Source organism: Meles meles, chromosome 12 (genome assembly GCF_922984935.1).
Source record: "Meles meles chromosome 12, mMelMel3.1 paternal haplotype, whole genome shotgun sequence".
NCBI lineage: Eukaryota > Metazoa > Chordata > Mammalia > Carnivora > Mustelidae > Meles > Meles meles.
In genome coordinates, this window is record NC_060077.1 from 12822685 (window position 1) to 12841862 (window position 19178).

Genomic DNA, 19178 nt, shown 5'->3' on the forward strand with positions numbered 1-19178 from the left:
CTCCCCTACTTTTATTACCTACAATAACTAGGGCAACCAGCCCCATAGGTTACCTTGAGGATCTCCACACAAGCACTGGCATTAAAAAAAAAAAAAATCAATGAAATCAAGTACAGCACTCTCCCCCCACCTATTTTAACTCCCAGTGCTGGCATGATAACAACTTCACTGTTTCCACTGCAATTCTATAGCACTTTACTTACTATGAGTGATGAGGCTCCCATGCTCACCCACAAAACCCTACCACTTGAAACAGCATTTAAAAAAACCAAACAAGCAAAATATACAAATTTCTCAACCTTTTATTTCAAAAAATTTAACAGAAAACCTGAAATAGTGCAATAAATATCCCTGTTAATTTTCATCCATATTCCCCGATTATTAAATGGTTGGCCACATTTGCTCTCTCTAAACTCACACCTTTTCACTGTAAACTACATACAGCTATCGTCCATATCATTCAAAAAATATCTTTCATAGGCTGATAAGCCTTGCCCATACAAATCTACTTTTCTGGGTTATAGATAAAGAATCTAAAGATGTGTGACTGATCTCTTGACGGCCCCTCAAAAACTTGCCAATTAGAACAGCTGACCTGGGAGCCTGGCTGGCTCAGTCAGGGGAGCATGTGACTCTCGATCTTGGGGTCCTGCGTTCAGCCCCATGCTGGGTGGAGAGTTTACTTAAGAATAAACCAACTTAAAACCATGCAGATCTTGCATTCTGGGAATGTGCCCAGGTGACAGCGTGTGACGAAGTACTCACAGAAAAGAGCATGTTCTTCTTATCTTGGTTGACGGCCCGCGGGTCTGGGACGGGGTCCGTGTGCTTGATGACGGACACAGACTCGCCTGCAGGGGGTGCAGGAAGCGTGGTTAGGTCCGTGTGACACACACCCAGACCCTGAGCCCCCCACTCACGCTACCCCACACTCAGGAAAGGGGGTGAGAGACCCAATTCGCTCAAAAGAGGAAGACAAGTAAAATTTAGAAACAGAACCCCAGTTAACTGCCTGTATTTCCTGAAGTAACTACTCAAATCTAGTTTATTTTCAGGAATCAACTTCATACTCTAATACTGTGAACATATATTTATACTTATTTGTTATAAACTTACATACACACACTAATACTTCATAAAAAGGTCAAAATATACTTATTCTTAACACAATGATCTTGTGAACACACTAGATACATTATAGGTGTAATGAGGAGCATCTACTGGGAAGCCCATTTTTGTTCATCGATGCCAGACATGGGAAATGAAAACACGGTTTCAGAAATACCGGCCCTAGCAGAGAGTGATCAGACCATTCTATTTCAATAAAACAAAACTGAAAAACAATCAGCACTGAAAACATCACACGGTATATAAAGGGCTGCTACTGCGAACTTTTACAACATCTTGTTGAATTTGGCTTCAACCTTACTTAACATCACTTATGGAATGTGTAACTGGGACAGGTCTGAGTAACGAGAAATACGGCTCCAGTTGTTCATTTAAATTTCAGGTTGCCAACCTCAATTCTTGATATCCCAACAAACCTGCTTCTTCAATCTAGCCTGAGACCACAGTATGATTATTTAGCAAAAACAAAACAAAACAAAACAAAAAACACTGAAGAAATTTTATGAGAGATTTTAAAATGTAATTATTTCTGTAGGCATACTATGAAAATATACGCACCACCTAATCAGCTCAAATCGGCCTGCAGCTTGTTGCTGCTAACAGGAGGTTTAGTAACAAGCTATTCTTAGAGAAACAATAAAAGAGCCCACATTACTCACAGTACTACCTCCTAGGACTTCAGCTGCTTTTCAAAACTGATAATCAGATAAATCTTGATTACCTCTGGACTTTCTAATTACTCTATTTAGTTCGGGTTAGCATTGTGTTTAAGTTAATCTTCTGACTACCTTACTTCCAGCTAATTAGAACCCTCCACCCTACACTGTGCCTTTATCAAACAAAAATGGAAAAATGTTCAAACAATCTCAAATCTAAGCATGCAAACTTTAGGCAGTAAAACATTTCACCACTGGGGGGAGAGGGGGATTGCTAACTTTTGTTAATTGTACATTTGATCATTGCAAATAGGTTAGATGTAAGATTAGTATTCCTGCAATGAAAAAAATTGTAACTCCAGAAACTTTCTCTCCTGCCTGGGAAAAGGACAATAAAGTAATTAATTCATTTTCCATAAAACAGACAGACAACACTTCAACCTTAAGATTATTACCTCTGCTAATGTAGGAATTTGTAACTTCTTTTTTTAGGAAGTAAAAACATAAAAGATTTTTGGTGAAAGCTAATTTTTGATAAAATTAAAGACAAAGGTCTTATAAAGATGAAATCCAAGTTTCTTTTTAAATACCTTTAAACCCGATACAATGGCAAACAAGCCTAATTTCTAAAGCATTAAGAAATAAGTATCTTGAAGAGGATTAAGATGAAACCCTAAAAAGGAACAGGAGGGGCAGGAGCCAACTCACTCAGCCTGAGGGTCTGAGCAGGACTTCAACATTCAGCGACCTTCCAATGTATAATGCTTACCTGTGAGAATAGACTGGTCAACTCTTAGTGTAGTAGATTTGATGGAAGTTAATCTTATATCAGCAGGAACTTTGTCACCAACTAATTGGGGAGAAAAAAGCTCAAATAAGCAATTTTGCATTTTCATGTTTCATAGAGATGAATCTGTCTCTAAATAAAACACATCTTAAAGAAAATACATAGTCTGTACACAGCACAAATACATAAAAATCTGTTAAATTAAGCAAGATAATCAACTTCTTCTTAGGACTATAAAAACCCTTGGCAGATAAATACTGGATTTGAATTACACAGGAAGGAAGAGAATGCTTGGGGAAACCTCTAACGACATATTATTTACACACTTACACACACACATGACATGGTGAGGGGGATCAAGTTGTATATGCCATGGTATATCCCATCGAAGAGATAAAATATCCTGAGTAGGTAACAAACGGCTAGAAGATGCTCAATAAATTTCACTCATAACAGGAATGAGAAATAAAATTACAAAGACATCAATTTAAAACAACTGACAAATGAGTTGAGAAAATGTGCCAAGTTTACAAAGATGTATAGAAACAGGGATTCTTGGGAGTGCCTTAGTGGCTCGGTTGTTAGGTGTCTGCCTTTAGCTCAGGTTATGATTCCAGCGTCCTGGGACTGAGCTCTGCATCAGGCTCCCTGCTCAGCGGGAAGCCTAGTTCTGCCTCTCCCACTCCCCCCGCTTGTGTCCCCTCTCTCGCTCTCTCTCTTTGTCAAATAAATTTTTAAAATCTTAAAAAAAGAGGGGCGCCTGGGTGGCTCAGTGGGTTAGGCCTCTGCCTTCAGCTCAGGTCATGATCTCAGGGTCCTGGGATCGAGCCCCGTATCGGGCTCTCTGCTTGGCAGGGAGCCTGCTTCCTCCCCTCTCTGGCTGCTGCTCTGCCTACTTGTAATCTCTCTCTCTCCCTCTCTCTCAATCTGTAAAAAAGAAAAAAAAAAAAATAAAAAATAAAAAAAAATAAAATCTTAAAAAAAGAAAAAAAGAAATGGGGGATTCTTGGGGCGCCTGGTAGCTCAGTTGTTAAGCATCTGTCTGCCTTCAGCTCGGGTCATGATCCCAGGGTCCTGGGATCGAGCCCTCATCAGGCTCCCTGCTCAGCAGGATGCCTGCTTCTCCCTCTCCCCCTGCTTATGTTCCCTCTCTCGCCCTCTCTCTGTCAAATAGACAAATAAAATCTTAAAAAAAGAAGAAGAAGAAAAGAAGAAAAACAGGGATTCTTATTATAGGGGGACTACAAAATCTGGAAATTTTGGTGTAAATAGGAGGAAAAAAAAGTTCAGAGTCCTAAATCACTTAGAGGCAAGTGCCTGAGCAGAGATCAATGGAATTCTGTGCTAGTGCAGTTAGTAAGGACAGATCAATTCTATGTAATGTATTACATGTTCTATGTAAAAATAACAGTGTTTATAATTCAACTCAGCTTCTAGACTTTGTGACCACCTGTATATGTGGCTGCTGAGCACTAAGAAAAAAATGTTACAAAATCTCTGGAGGGCAGTTTGACAATATATATCAAAACTACAAGCACAATCTTTTTACCCCATATAATCCACTACAAGGAATTTGTTCTTCAAATAGGCTCAGCAGAATATGTTTAGTCACAGCATAGTTTTTTAAATTAACTATAGAAAGACAAAACTCCATTCATATCAAAGTGAAAATTTCCTCTAAGATACATTGTATACTACTAAGGGGAAAAACAGAAGTGTGAGGCATCATTCATAAAAGGAAATACCTTTGAGAAGGTATTACAAAATCTTAATGCTGTAACTGGGTATGGAGTAGAAGGAGACTTCTCACTTTGTACCTTTTGAAATCTGATTTATCAAATAAATGAATAAACCTCCTGCATCACCTCAAGAGGATCTTTAAGTCAACTAAGTCTCCTTCCCTGGGCCAAAGTGGTCCTTTAACAGCTCTTAAAGGGTCCATATCTCTAGTTCAGACAGTAAATGCCACAGTGCAGACGCAGGGACAGATAAAGCCAACGTTACATGGTCTTGAGAACAGTGTCTAGCACACTGCAGACATCCAAACAGTACTGAACACATACATATCAGTACCAAAGCAACTGGACATTAAAATAAGTGTCTAACAACTCTCCCTGACTTTCTGAAAGAGAACTATGGTAGTTTTCTAAGTTTGATACTAGGGAGAGCTAAAAATTAGAATAGGTACAGTCTTGCCTCGAACTGCATATAGTTTTGTTTTGTTTTTTTAAAGAGGGAGTTGGGGGGGGGGAGAGGCAGAGGGAGAATCTTAAGCAGGCTCCGTGCTCAGCACAGAGCCCTGAGATTACGACCTCAGCCAAAATCAAGAGTCAGATGACTCTTAAATGGCTGAGCCACCCATGCACCTCTACATATAATATTTTTAAGTCAAATGTTCATTTTCCATGATTACACACTGAATTTTAATTGTCACTGGTTATATATAAACTGGCAAAATAGCCATACTGTCCAAGTAGATTCATTTGGTAAGCCTCTATTTAGCTCTGATTTTTGTGCAATTCAGAGCTTTGAAGTATAGGAAGAGTATGATTTGCTTTTTGAGCTCCAGTTCATTAAATAGCCCTGTAACCTAACTAGGAAATTTGGTCACAAAACAGCCCAGAAACAGACTATGAGTGTATAATCTCAAGAGGCAAAATTCATCCTTGCATTTCACTGCAGGGACACATTAGGTTAAGGTGAAATTCCTGCTGGAAATGCTTATGCAATGAACAGCAATACTCCCCAACTGAATAAATGAGAACCTTTCACTAATTCTGCTCCTACTACAGTCAACCTGTATGAAACTTCAGAGACCTACAACAGCTAAAATGCCCCATCAAGATGAAAATTTGAAACCATTTAAAAATTTTTACTGTATTATTTCTGGATGTCATAATTAACTTGATCACGTATGATCTTGAACACGAAAAGAATACAAGATTCAACGATGAACCTATGACCTCAAATGGAAAATTTACTTGAAAAGGTTTCTTATTGTCACAGGTGCCAAAAATTTCTAATATGGCACAGAGGTCCCAATAATCTTTAAGTACTAAGACACTTTTGCACTCCAACAACTGATCATATACCAGCATTTTAAAAGCAGAACATTTGGGGTGCCTGGGTAGCTTGGTCAGTTAAGTGTCTGCCTTCAGCTCAGATCATGATCCCAGGGTCCTGGGATCAAGCCCTGTAGGGCTCTCCGCTCAGCGGGAGTCTTCTCCTTCTCCCTCCAGCTCCCCCTGCTTGTGTGTGCTCTCTCTCTCTCTGACAAATTAAAAAAAAAAAAAAAAAAGAACCATTTCATTAAAAAAAAAAGAACCATTTCATTAAAAAAAAATTTATCTGAGAAAGAGAGAGTGCACTTGGAGGGGGGAAGGGGCAGAGGCAGAAGGAGAAGCGGACTCCCTGGTGAGCAGGAAGCCCAACATGGGGCTCAATCCCAGGACCCTGGGATCATGACCTGAGCTGAAGGCAGATGCTTAAGTGACTGAACCACCCAGGTACCCAGAACATTTCATTTTATATTGAAAGTTGAATCCTGTTATGTAAGCCCTAGCATGTACTCTCATATACCTACATTTAAAGCCAATATAATATTCAAATTGAGGATAAACTATAAGTAGACTTAAAAGAAGTATCTTGGCATTTATTTTGCTGTTTCACTGGAAGCTCAAATTATTTAAAATAGGTAGAATGTATCTTTGAGGCAATAAATACCAAGGTTAAATTTCTTTCCTGGGTTACAGAGACAACATATTAGCTATTAGTTTAAGGTAGTTATCAATTACTATATATATGCATTAAAAATTGTACTTCCACTGGCATTATGAAAAAAAAACAGCTACTTTCCTCCTAACGTTTGTTTTTTTAAAGATTTTATTTACTTACTTGAGAGAGAATGAGAGAGAGAGCATGAGAGGGGAGAGGGATCAGAGGAAGAAACAGACTCCCTGCAGAGCAGAGAGCCTGATGCAGGACTCAATCCTGGGACTCCAGGATCATGACCTGGGCTAAAGGCAGTTGCTCAACCAACTGAGCCACCCAGGTGCCCCTAAAGGTTTTCAAAGATTTTATTTATTTTTTTTTTAAAAGATTTTTATTTATTTATTTGACAGAGAGAGATCACAAGTAGGCAGAGAGGCAGGCAGAGAGAGTGAGAGGGAAGCAGGCTCCCTGCGGAGCAGAGAGCCCAATGCGGGACTCGATCCCAGGACCCTGAGATCATGACCCGAGCCGAAGGCAGCGGCTTAAACCACTGAGCCACCCAGGCGCCCCCAAAGATTTTATTTTTAAGCAATGTCTATGCCCAATATGGGAATCGAACTCACAACTCTGACACCTAGAGTTGCACACTCTACTGATTGAGCCAGCCAGGAGCCCCTGCCCCAAAGGTCTATTTTAAATATATGAAATATATTAAATAATTTCTTTGCTGTACAGAAATTATATGGATACACATTTAACTGTTGGCCAAATATTTAGGAATGATTCAGATGTGAAATGCTAGCAGAACAAATGACCTGGGAAGCCCTTAAAAACTGACCTCAAGCTTTTCTCAACTTTTCCTCCATCTGACAAACAGCAATTTTGTCAACTTAACTGGGAGGCAATTAAATATTTGAGAGTTAAAAGAAAAGTATCATCTGGGAGCTGTTTATAAACCATACAATCTCAGGGCCTGCTCTTCAAGAATCTGGTTCAATGCATTTGGGGTTGGGTCCAGAAATCCACCTTTTGAAAAGTTCTCCAAACACAATAAATAATATACAAGAAACAACAACAACAACCAAGTCTAATAATGGATTATAGAGCCCATGAAGGGCTTGTTCAGAACAGCCTGTTTATTTTGTGCTGTTTTTCAAGTGCCAAGTATACCAGCTCCAGGCCAAGAAGAACACCTTGAGAAATTTATTACCTTTAAGTCTTAGGGGGCACCTGGGTGGCTCATTCGATTAAGCATCCTGGCTCTTCATTTCAGCACAGGTCATGATCTCAGAGTTGTCGGATGAGCCCCATCTCAGGCTCTGCAATCAGCACCGAGTTAGCCTGAGATTCTCTCCCCCTCCCTCTGTCCCTTCCACTGCTCACTTGCAAAGGTGCCTGCTTTCTCTCAAAGTTTTATGTATGTTTCCATTTGTAACTGATCTCTGTGAGAAAGCAGCATAAATCCATAAAGAAGCATCAATCCAAACTGGTCTTAAAACCTTGCTATGTTCTAGTATTCTCTTAGCTAGAAACACCCTCACATCATCTTGATCAACCTATGTCCTCATTTTAGTTAGGTAACTAAAGCTCAAAGTAAAAATGGTCTTACCTAAGGAACTTCAATGAGGGAAAGACTTCTTTTAACCTACAGTGTGACTCTGCTTTGTGTTTTTTGTAAGAGTCAATTTAGGATTGACTCTATTAGGAAGCACACTCTAAGGAAGGAAAAGATTCATTAGATTCAATGGAGACTTTTCAAACTAAGGCATAATTTTCTTTTGTCTGCAGGCTTCTATGAATTTCAGACAGAGGGCTTTGTGAGTGAGGAGCAGGCAGTGCTGTTCCAGATGATTGCACCCAGTAATATTTCCCTGATGGGGCATGTCAATGCCCTTAGGGCAAGTGGTAGTGGAAAATTCTTACTCTTGCCAAGGGAATGCTCTGCAATTTTTTCCTCTGAAAATTTTTCCCCATCTCTTGGGTTCTGGTGGTGTAATGAAAGAATAAACTCTATTATAAACACCTTCCATTTGTTTAACATCTGACACTTTCCAAATTCAGCTCTTGACCTCGTAAGTCCATAAACTCTTTAACCTGCTACCACAATAGGGATTTCCACTCTGAACAAAATATGCTAGGTCACCAAGAATGGAAGTAAAAGTCAAAGGAAATTACTCTGCCACATTTTAGAAATGGACACAAGCATTATCTTAAAACCTGGGAAAGAATGTTTGTAAGCCATGGTACTTAAACTATGTTACATCATTATGTCAAAAATAAATACTGATGGGGGTGCCTGGCTGGCTCAGTTGGTACAGCATGTCTTCTTGATCATGGGGTCATGAGTTCAAGTCCCTGGTGGCTGTAGAGATTATTTAAAAAAAAAAAACTAAATAAACTTAAAAATGAATAAATGAATGAATACTGATGGTTAAAATCAGCATTACTTAGAAAAGGCCTTAAAAAATATTTATTTTATATAGAGAGAGCACACGCATGTTGGGGGTAGGGGAGGGATGAAGGGGCAGAGGAAGAGAGAATCTTAAACAGATTTCACACAAGCACAGAGCCTGACCCAGGACTCGATCTCATGACCCTGAGATTAAGACATGAGCTGAAACTAAGAGTTGGATACTTAATCTACTGTGTGTCCCAGGTGCCCTAAAGACAAGGCCTTTTTACGAACTGGTTATATGTGGGGAAAAAACATCTACTGTGACAAATTCTACCAGCTATTCAAGTCTTTTCTAAGGAATAAATATATATGACAGAAATTACCTCCTAAATACCACTATTGTTTTTTATTTTAAATGGCTCCTAGGGAAAGCAAGCTGTAATAGAATTAACCTAAATTACTGAAACATTTAACTATGACTCAAACATTTTCATTATGTTTCCGATTTGAGTCATAGACTTTTATAGTCAGGCAGAGTGAATGAAATTCCTCATTGAGAAGCCCACTTGCCTACTTTTCTCCAGGCCTCAGAGTGAGCTGGGAACGAATATCACAAACTGCTATAACACACCAAAGTTTGCTCCCAGTCCATTTTTTGGGGAGTATTACCCATGAAAAGACTCCTCTTTCAAAAATGCAAATGTTAAAAAAAAAAAAAAAAGCAAATGTAATACCTTTTTTTAAAGATTTTATTTATTTATTTGACAGAGAGAGATAAATCACAAGCAGGCAGAGAGGCAGGCAGAGAGAGAGAGGGGGAAGCAGGCTCCCCACTGAGCAGAGAGCCCGACACGGCACTCGATCCCAGGACCCTGAGATCATGACCTGAGCCGAAGGCAGAGGCTTAACCCACTGAGCCACCCAGGCGCCCCAAAGAGCAAATATAATACTCTTATTTAAAATGTTTCAATAAGGGTGCCCCAGGCGCCCCAAAGAGCAAATATAATACTCTTATTTAAAATGTTTCAATAAGGGTGCCCCAGGCGCCCCAAAGAGCAAATATAATACTCTTATTTAAAATGTTTCAATAAGGGCGCCTGGGTGGCTCAGTGGGTTAAGTCTCTGCCTTCGGCTCAGGTCATGATCTCAGGGTCCTGGGATCGAGTGCCGTGTCGGGCTCTCTGCTCAGTGGGGAGCCTGCTTCCCCCTCTCTCTCTCTGCCTGCCTCTCTGCCTGCTTGTGATTTATCTCTCTCTGTCAAATAAATAAATAAAATCTTTAAAATAAAATGTTTCAATAGCTTCTTCCTCCCAGAACTGAGATCAAGTTAGGATCTTCACCGTGGTTTACAGGACCTCCCAGGACCCAGCTCCTGCTTGCTTCTTACCACAATTCCCATCCTCTAACACAATACAATGGTTTCCAGGTCCTCAAAGTTCTGAGTCTTCACACACTCTTCTCCTTCACCCCCACCACACCATAGCAAGGCTTTCCCTGGACTCCAACTTTAAGTTGCTATTCCTTTTGATGTACCCACAGAGAGCTATCCTTTCCTTTCCCAAAGCTCTCACACCACACATGCTCAACAAGTCTTCCTACTCAGTGGTTGCTCATTTCCTAGCCCCGAGCACTGTGATAGTGCACAGTGGGCACCAAATAAAATACCTGTCAACAAATGAAGTACTTGCATACATTATCTCCTTTAATAAACAAGCACCACAGACTTATGATTCTCAAGTTGAAGAACGTCACAAAGAGAAGAACAATGAAAAGAGGACCAAAGAGATCTCAGACTTGGTTGAGCTAAATGAGGCAACAGTTGCTGTTACTGAAATTCTACATTTAGACTATCACCAAAAAACCCCCCACGTACACTAGCAGAGATTGGAGGTATAGGGGAAAGAGCACATGCAAGAGCAGGGCTTTAGGGGCACCTGGGTGGCTCAGTGGGTTGAGCCGCTGCCTTCAGCTCAGGTCATGATCTCGGGGTCCTGGGATCGAGTCCCACATCGGGCTCTCGGCTCAGCAGGGGGCCTGCTTCCCTCTCTCTCTCTGCCTGCCTCTCTACCTACTTGTGATCTCTTTTGGTCAAGTAAATAAATAAAAATCTTAAAAAAAAAAAAAAAAGAGCAGGGTTTTAGCTGGTAAGGCAATGAAGGTTGCTAAAGAAGTGTCCTTAGACTATAACAGTAGAAAAGCGTCTAGAATATCAACCAGACTCCATTTACATAATAGCATTTAAGTCTGGGCACCAAAGAAAACCATCAAGATGGTAAAGGGTTTGAAAATAATTACATGAACAGCTGAAAGAGCTAAAACTAACTTGGAAATTAAAATTTTAGCATGGGGCACCTGGGTGGCTTAGATGGTTGAGAGTCTGCCTTCAGCTCGGGTCATGATCTCCAGGTCCTGGGATCAAGCCCCGTGTTGGGCTCCCAGCCCAGCAGGGAATCTGCTTCTCCCTCTCCTTCTGCCTCTCTCTCTCAAATGAATAAATAAAATCTTTTATTAAAAATAAAATTTTAGCATACACTACACTGTTAGCACTCAAATCACAACTGCCTCATTCAACCAGACAAGCTGCAGCTGCTCCAGCTGCTAGTCGTTTAAGCTCCCCTCTGATTCTAAAAGGACCATGAGTTTACCTTCCTTCATGTACCTCACAGGCTATCATGGCAGGAAGACTCAAACTTCTGTGTGACTAAAAAAGTGAAAACTAACATAAACAAATGACTATATTTTAGCTCGTAATGAGGAATATTTTATAACAAAATTGACTAAAAATGGCATAGCTTGTCCCGAAGAGCCAAGTTTCCAGTGGCTGGAAGTGTAAGGTAACCACTCATGAGATGCTGCAGAAGCAGCCCATCACTAAGCAGGCCTACAGCGCAGAGCACCCAGCATATCAACCAGGACTTTTCTCAGTACTACAAAAGCAAAGCCTGCTTTTAAAAGGTGAAACCTGGGGGCGCCTGGGTGGCTCAGTGGGTTAAAGCCTCTGCCTTCGACTCAGGTCACGATCCTAGGGCCCTGGGATTGAGCCCCGCATCGGGCTCTCTGCTCAGCAGGGAGCCTGCTTCCCCTTCTCTCTCTGCCTACTTGTGATCTCTGTCTGTCAAATAAATAAATAAAATCTTTAAAAAATAAAAAAAATAATAATAATAAAAGGTGAAACCTGTTCCTCAGTTCCCTCATCCAAAGAGATACCAGCTGTTAACATCTTCTCTCCTAGGCATTTCTCTATGGATAACACATATTAAAACTTCACTGAAATAGAAATCACAAACCTTTTACATTAATATATACTTACCTGTCTCATGCTTTTTTAATGGCTGCATAGTGCTAACACCCTCTAAAATTTGGGGAATGCTTGCTTATTACATACCAAGCACTTCCACAAGGGCTTTACGGGTTACTAACAACCTTCACAATTCTAAGAAAGGTGTGATTATCTTCATTCCCAGTTTACAGATATGAAAAGTGAGGCACATAGAGCAAACTTGCTCAAGGTCACAGCACTTATAGCCATACTACATACTAAATCAGTCACCTTTTTTAAAAAATATTTTATTTATTTATTTGACAGAGAGAGAGGTCACAAGTAGGCAGAGAGGCAGGCAGAGAGAGAGGGAGAAACAGGCTCCCCACTGAGCAGAGAGCCCGATGCGGGGCTTGATCCCAGGACCCTGAGATCATGACCTGAGCCGAAGGCAGAGGCTTAAACCACTGAGCCACCCAGGCGCCCCTAAATTAGTCACCATTTTCATGGCCATCTAGGCATTTATTTTTCCTATTACACTGTTACATGCTAAACATCTTTGCATACTGAGATTACTTCCGGAGGATAGATTCATAGAAGTAAAATTTTCCCCAAAACATACTACCACCGAATTTATTTCCTGCCATTTCTTCATTCTCAATCTTGTATTTTCTGAGCATTGGAATACTTTATTTTTCAAAATTCTTTTATCTTCAAGATCAAAGTTATTTTACATTTTTACATAGTCAAATTTGGTGCTCTTGGAAGTTCTGTATCACACTTAGGAAATGGGTTCCCAATACAACACGGTTTCTTCTAATTTCCAAAATCTTAATCAGAGTGACATGGATAGAGATGGTACTTACTGGTACTGTGACTACCTCTGAGTCATGGGGAATAGGGAGGAGGTAATTACAGGAAATCAGGAAATGACAGCCCCAGGAGATTTAGGTGAGGCTTCAAGATCAACTAGTCCATCATGATCTGATGGTCAGGGAAGACCTGCCTGAGTTCCTTGTTTCCCAGGTTCTTAAAGTTTTAACTGCATTGACTGACGAATGAAGGGACCTAGGTCTCAAAACTCTCTGCTTCTAATACATCTGGACTGATTTCTGTAAGACTATTTGCTCTTCTGCTTATGTACAAGTTCTTAAGATTAAGAACTTGACATCTCTGATTCTGAAACAGAACTATGACTTACAGGAACAACTGGGATAATGATTTCTACACTATCTGGACGCAGAGGCTCAGACCTACACCTCCAGCTAGCTCCGTTCTTCTCACCGCAAAACAACTCCATATGGGGGAAAAGTCAAGACAGCAAACCTGCTCCCCACCTTATTTGGTCATACATTTTTGCTTTTACTTCTCTGATCCATGGTTATCATTTTGGAGCATTTGGGTTTTTTTTTTCTTTTTTTGGGGGGGTGGTAAGTAACGTCTACTACTCCCAACGTGGGAGCTTAAACTCATGATCTCAAAATCAGGAGTCTCTATCAACTGAGCTTAGCCAGTCAGGCACCCCATGTTTATCATTTTAGAAACAAGGAAAACCTATTTAACAATGTTCTAGCAATACTATGTAAACTGCTTAACAATATTTAACTTAATTACACCACTTAATTGTACTTCTTTCTCCCCCTCCCCAGTTTTATTGAGAGCAACATATAATACTGTATAAGCTTAAGGTGTGTAACAATGATCTGATATATATATATAAACTGCAAAATGATTACTACAATTAGTTAACATCCATCAGCTCATAGTTACAATTTTTTTCCTTGTGATACGAGCTTTTAGCAACTTTCAAATATACAATATAGTATTGTTAACCAAAGTCCACCATGCTTGACATTATATCTCCTGAATATCTGTCTTATAACTGGAATTTTGTACCTTCTGGCCACCTGCACCCAATTCCCTCTCTTGGATGTCCCTAGCAAACACGAATCTGATCTCTAAGAGTTTTTGGTTGTTTTTTTTAAGATTCTACATATAAGTGGGATCACACAACATGTTCCTTTCTCTGACTTATTTCACTTAACATAACATCCTGAAGGTCCATCCATGTTGCAAATGACGTGACATCCCTTTTTAATGGCTGAGTAATATTCCACTTCACATATATAACACATTTCTTCACCCATTCATCCATCAACAGAATTTAGGTTGTTTCCATGTCTTGCCTGTTGTAAACAGCACTCCAAGTAACGTGGGGGCACAGGTATTTCTTTGGGATAGTGATTTCCTTTCCTTCAGATATATACCCAGAAACAGAATTGCTGGATCATATGGAGTATGTACCTCTTAAAAACCAAATAGCTAGATCCTGACGTGAATTTCTAGGAAGAACGACAAATGAACCCACCCTGAAATTGCATGCAAGATTTTAATGTGTCTTTGGGGAGAGAGAATTCATCAATTCTCAAAGAGACTGTGATCTAGAAATGATTAAGAACTATTGCAGTAGAGGGGCACCTGGTTGGCTCAATGGGTTAAGCCTCTGCCTTTGGCTCAGGTCATGTCAGGGTCCTGGGACTGAGTCCCATGTCGGACTCTGCTCAGCAGGGAGCCTGCTTCCCCACCCCACCACCTATTTATGATCTCTGTCAAATAAATAAATAAAATCTTAAAAAAAAAACAAAAACAAAAAAGACTACTGCACTAGAGCTCCATTTCCCAAAGTGTGGTCCACCCGGGAGCCTGACAAGTGCCAAAAAATCAGACCCTATTCCAGACCTACAGAAGCAAAATCTGGACAGTAACAAAAACCCCATGCCCATGAAGTCAGAGAAACACTGCTGTAAGCAGCTGGCCAGATTTGAAGGCGTTTTATCTGTTTTTAAAAGAGCATTCAATGGGGGCGCCTGGGTGGCTCAGTGGGTTAAAGCCTCTGCCTTTGGCTCAGGTCATGATCTCAAGGTCCTGGGATCCAGCCCCACATCGGGCTCTCTGCTCAGCGGGAGCCTGCTTCCTCCTCTCTCTCTTCTCTGCCTGCCTCTCTGCCTACTTGTGATCTCTATCAAATAAATAAATAAAATCTTAAAAAAAAAAAAAAAAAAAAAGAGTATTCAATGGGGCCCCTGGATGGCTCAGCAAATTAACGGTCTGACTCTTGATTTCAGCTTGGTCATGATCCCAGAGTCATCAGATGGAGCCCCAAGTCAGGCTCTGTGCTTGGCATGACGTCTACTTGAGATTTTCTCCCTCTCCCAGTACCCCCTGCTCAAGTAGGTGCACACCCATGCTCTCTCAAATAAATAAAAATAAAAACTTTAAAAGAGCCCACAAGATAAGAATGATCTTTACATTTTTAAAGGTTTAAAAAATCTATATGTGTACATATATATTTTTCTACAGAGACTGGGGCCCACAGAGCCTCAAATATTTACTAAAAGGCTCTATGTACACACACACACACACACACACACACACACACACACACACACACACAGAGAGTTTGCAAACCTCTCTGCTCTATAGCACAGAACTGATAATTTGGGTATTTGTATTAGAGTTTAGGGAGCCTGACAGTTATGAATTAAAGTGTCTGCTGACTGTTCAGACTGCTCCAATCCTTTTCTTCCTAAAAGCAAAAGCATACCTGGACTCATGGCCCCAGTTAACAAATGATAAGGCCATGTTATCAGAATCAGACATCTTTTAGAGCCAGAAAGCTCCTTAAAAAATGTCTACTCTAATTACTCAATTCTGTAGAGGTTAAGCTGTCCAGTGTCATGTAGAATTAGAATAATAATTCGGGTTCTTCAGTCAATCAGTCACCTTTGTATTTTACAACGTTGTCTTTCCTTTCTCTCAACTGCTTGGAAACACCACTCCACAGGTTACTAATTTCCATTATTGCAAGATGACTATCAAAAGTGAAACTTTGGGGCGCCTGGGTGGCTCAGGGGGTTGAGCCTCTGCCTTCGGCTCAGGTCATGATCTCAGGGTCCTAGGATTGAGCCCCGCATTGGACTCTCTGCTCGGGAGGGAGCCTGCTTCTCTCCCCCCTCCCTTCTGCCTGCCTCTTTGCCTACTTGTGATCTCTGTCTGTCAAACAAATAAACAAAATCTTAAAAAAAAAAAAAAAAAAAAAAAGTGAAACTTTTCTTCCTTAAATAGTTGCCAAGTTTAAGAATTAGTCTTTTTGGGGCGCCTGGGTGGCTCAGTGGGTTAAGCCGCTGCCTTCGGCTCAGGTCATGATCTCAGGGTCCTGGGATCGAGTCCCGCATCGGGCTCTCTGCTCGGCAGGGAGCCTGCTTCCCTCTCTCTCTCTCTCTACCTGCCTCTCTCTCTACCTGCCTCTCTATCTACTTGTGATCTCTGTCTGTCAAATAAATAAATAAAATCTTAAAAAAAAAAAAAAAAAAGAATTAGTCTTTATATCGACTAAATCCCAAAACTGCTGGCTCTACCTACTGGACATTTACTTTTCATTTTAGAAAAAAGAAAAAAAAAATCTCTTTAGAAGCTAAAGCAAATGCAATTTTATGTTAAGACTGTCGTTTCTATCACTTACATAATCTTAAGATAGGATTTGTTCTAAAGTATACTTAACTATAGGACAGAAATTATCTAAGGATACGTCTATCTCTGTACTTATTCACCAACTCCAGTTTAACAACATACATAAAGTTTGATTTAAACAATCCCAAACACAATGGCCTTGAGAGTTAATAAATAATCCCCCTAGGCATACACTGGAATCCCCAAATTTCTGAAGTGATGACTTTTAGGACTACCACACTTGACTGACTTTGATAAGATTAGAAGATAATCCAGAAAACTTAAACATATGGACGTTCATTTCTCATAAAATTATACCTGATTTTACTAATTTTGGTTTCTAGCCATCCAAATATTTTCCTGGCATTAATACAAAAGTACTGTGGCTTCAGACGAAAACGTAGGTAACTATTTTTGTATTTTTACTTGCCAAAGCAGTTTTATTTGGCTCCTATATTCTAGGTACTTCTAAGGTTTACACAGCATTTGCTATGCATGCTTACACAATGTCTCCTTGGAAAGGTTATTAGCTGGTATAGCAGCACCTGAAATTTAACTTCCTCAATCCCTACATCTCCCCCTCAAAAAACCTCTTGGTTCAGCCTAGCCTTCAGAAAATTCAGCAAAACTACTCTATAGTTATCCAAAAGCTAACAAAAAGGATTCTGTCACCTGAATTTAAGAGATAAACCCTATATCCAAAAATATGGCTACAAAAAGGTCTTTCTGCAAGTATCCAAATAATAACTCCACACTTGCTATTACCTCCAAAACAGTTCACAATATTCTCTAGTTTTTCAATTTGTCAAAGAACTCCCTTAGACTTAATTTCATAATTTAAATGAAAATATAAAAGTCACCACATCTAAAAGCACAGATTGAGGGCACCTGGGTGGCTCAGTGGGTTAAAGCCTCTGCCTTCAGCTCAGGTCATGAACCCAGGGTCCTAGGATTGAACCCCAAATCGGGCTCTCTGCTTAGCAGGGAGCCTGCTTCCTCCACTCTTTCTCTGCCTGCCTCTCTGCCTACTTGTGATCTCTGTCAAATAAATAAACAAAATCTTTAAACATAAATAAATAAATAAATAAACAAATAAATGCACAGATTGTGCTATTTATCCCTCCAGGCTATGTAGAGAGTAAGACTGACTGCCAAGAAATAATTTAGATCTATACTTAAAATTCAAGTTTGTTTCTATGGTTCACAGAACTGAATTATTGGGCTAAATGCCAAATGGCAGAGTCCATCAGATTACTAATCCTGATAAAAACAGATGTTAGAAAGCCTCAACATGTACAGTTTTAATGTTTTATTAAATAAATGCTTATTTATCTGACTCAGGTTAAGCAGTCACAGTATGTTTTTCCAAAAAAGTTCCATATATCTTTGCACATGTTTTAGGATTGATTATGTGTTACCCAATTCAGTAACCCAATAGTTCTAGTAATTCAGCAAAATTATTATTTCTAATTTGGATATAAATATACAACCACCATGAAAAGTCACCAAATAGACCAAACAACAATATATTGACAACCTAAAAATTAAATTGTCATCTGGCTTCAACATGATAAGGGCCATCTACAAAAGCCACAGCTAACATCAGACTTCATGATAAAAGACTATGTTTACCATCAGAAACAAGACAAGGATGTCTGCTCTTGCCACTTCTATTCAATAGTCTACTGGGAATTCTATCAAGGGCAATTAACATGATCTTATTTATAAAAAGTCTTAAGGACTCTTGAAGAACTAGTAAGATTCCAGCAAGATAGCAAGGTTTAAGATCAACAGACAAGGGGCGCCTGGGTGGCTCAGTGGGTTAAGCCTCTGCCTTCGGCTCGGGTCATGATCCCACAGTCCTGGGATCGAGCCCCGCATCGGGCTCTCTGCTTGGCAGGGAGCCTGCTTCCTCCTCTCTCTCTGCCTATTTGTGATCTCTGTCTGTCAAATAAATAAATAAATCTTTAAAAAAAAAAAAAAAAAAAAGATCAACAGACAAGGGCGCCTGGGTGGCTCAGTGGGTTAAGCCGCTGCCTTCGGCTCAGGTCATGATCTCAGGGTCCTGGGATGGAGTCCCGCATCGGTCTCTCTGCTCGGCGGTGAGTCTGCTTCCCTCTCTCTCTCTCTGCCTGCCTCTCTGTCTACTTGTGGTCTCTCTCTGTCAAGTAAATAAATAAATAAAATCTTAAAAAAAAAAAAATCAACAGACAAAAATCAATTGCATTTCTATACATTAGCAAAGAATAATCTAAAAATGAAATAGAGAAAACAAACCCAATTACACATAGCTCCCAAACAAAAACATAAAGTACTTATGAATAAGAGAAATACAAGACTTGTACACTGTGAACAGAAGGCTAAAATAAAAGACCTACACTGAAAAAATAAAAGACTTAAATAAATGGAAAGATACCCTACATTATCAACCAAGTGGCATTTTCTTGCACTGAAGATTTAATGTTGTTGATGGCCATATTCCCTCAAATGATCTATATAATCAATATTACTCTTATCAAGATCCCACGTTTTTGTTTTGTTTTGGAGAAATTAGCAAGCTAATCTTAAAATTTATATGGAAATGCAAAGGACCCAGTATACTCTAAAGCATAAAGAAAAACAACAAAGTAGAAAGGACACAAACACAATGACGTCAACACTTACTACATAAAGCTTCAGTAACCAAGACCGTGTGGTGTTGGCCCAAGGATAGACACACAGATCAATGGAATA

The 19178-nt window shown here is 39.9% G+C and overlaps 1 protein-coding gene across 2 annotated transcripts in view; it reads right to left on the reverse strand.

The window, feature by feature from the left end:
* The window catches only part of ATP2A2 (ATPase sarcoplasmic/endoplasmic reticulum Ca2+ transporting 2), a 59045-nt gene that overhangs the window by 21539 nt on the left and 18328 nt on the right, over positions 1–19178 (reverse strand). For both annotated transcript variants that reach the window (XR_006821032.1, XM_046024660.1), the window contains exons 6-7: positions 2554–2634; positions 766–851 (exon numbers count right to left, since the gene is read on the reverse strand). Coding sequence is in view for 1 of the 2 variants with exons in the window: in XM_046024660.1 (XP_045880616.1) it covers positions 766–851; positions 2554–2634 (167 nt within the window). In the remaining variant the exon portion in view is untranslated. The remainder of the gene's footprint in view (positions 1–765; positions 852–2553; positions 2635–19178) is intronic.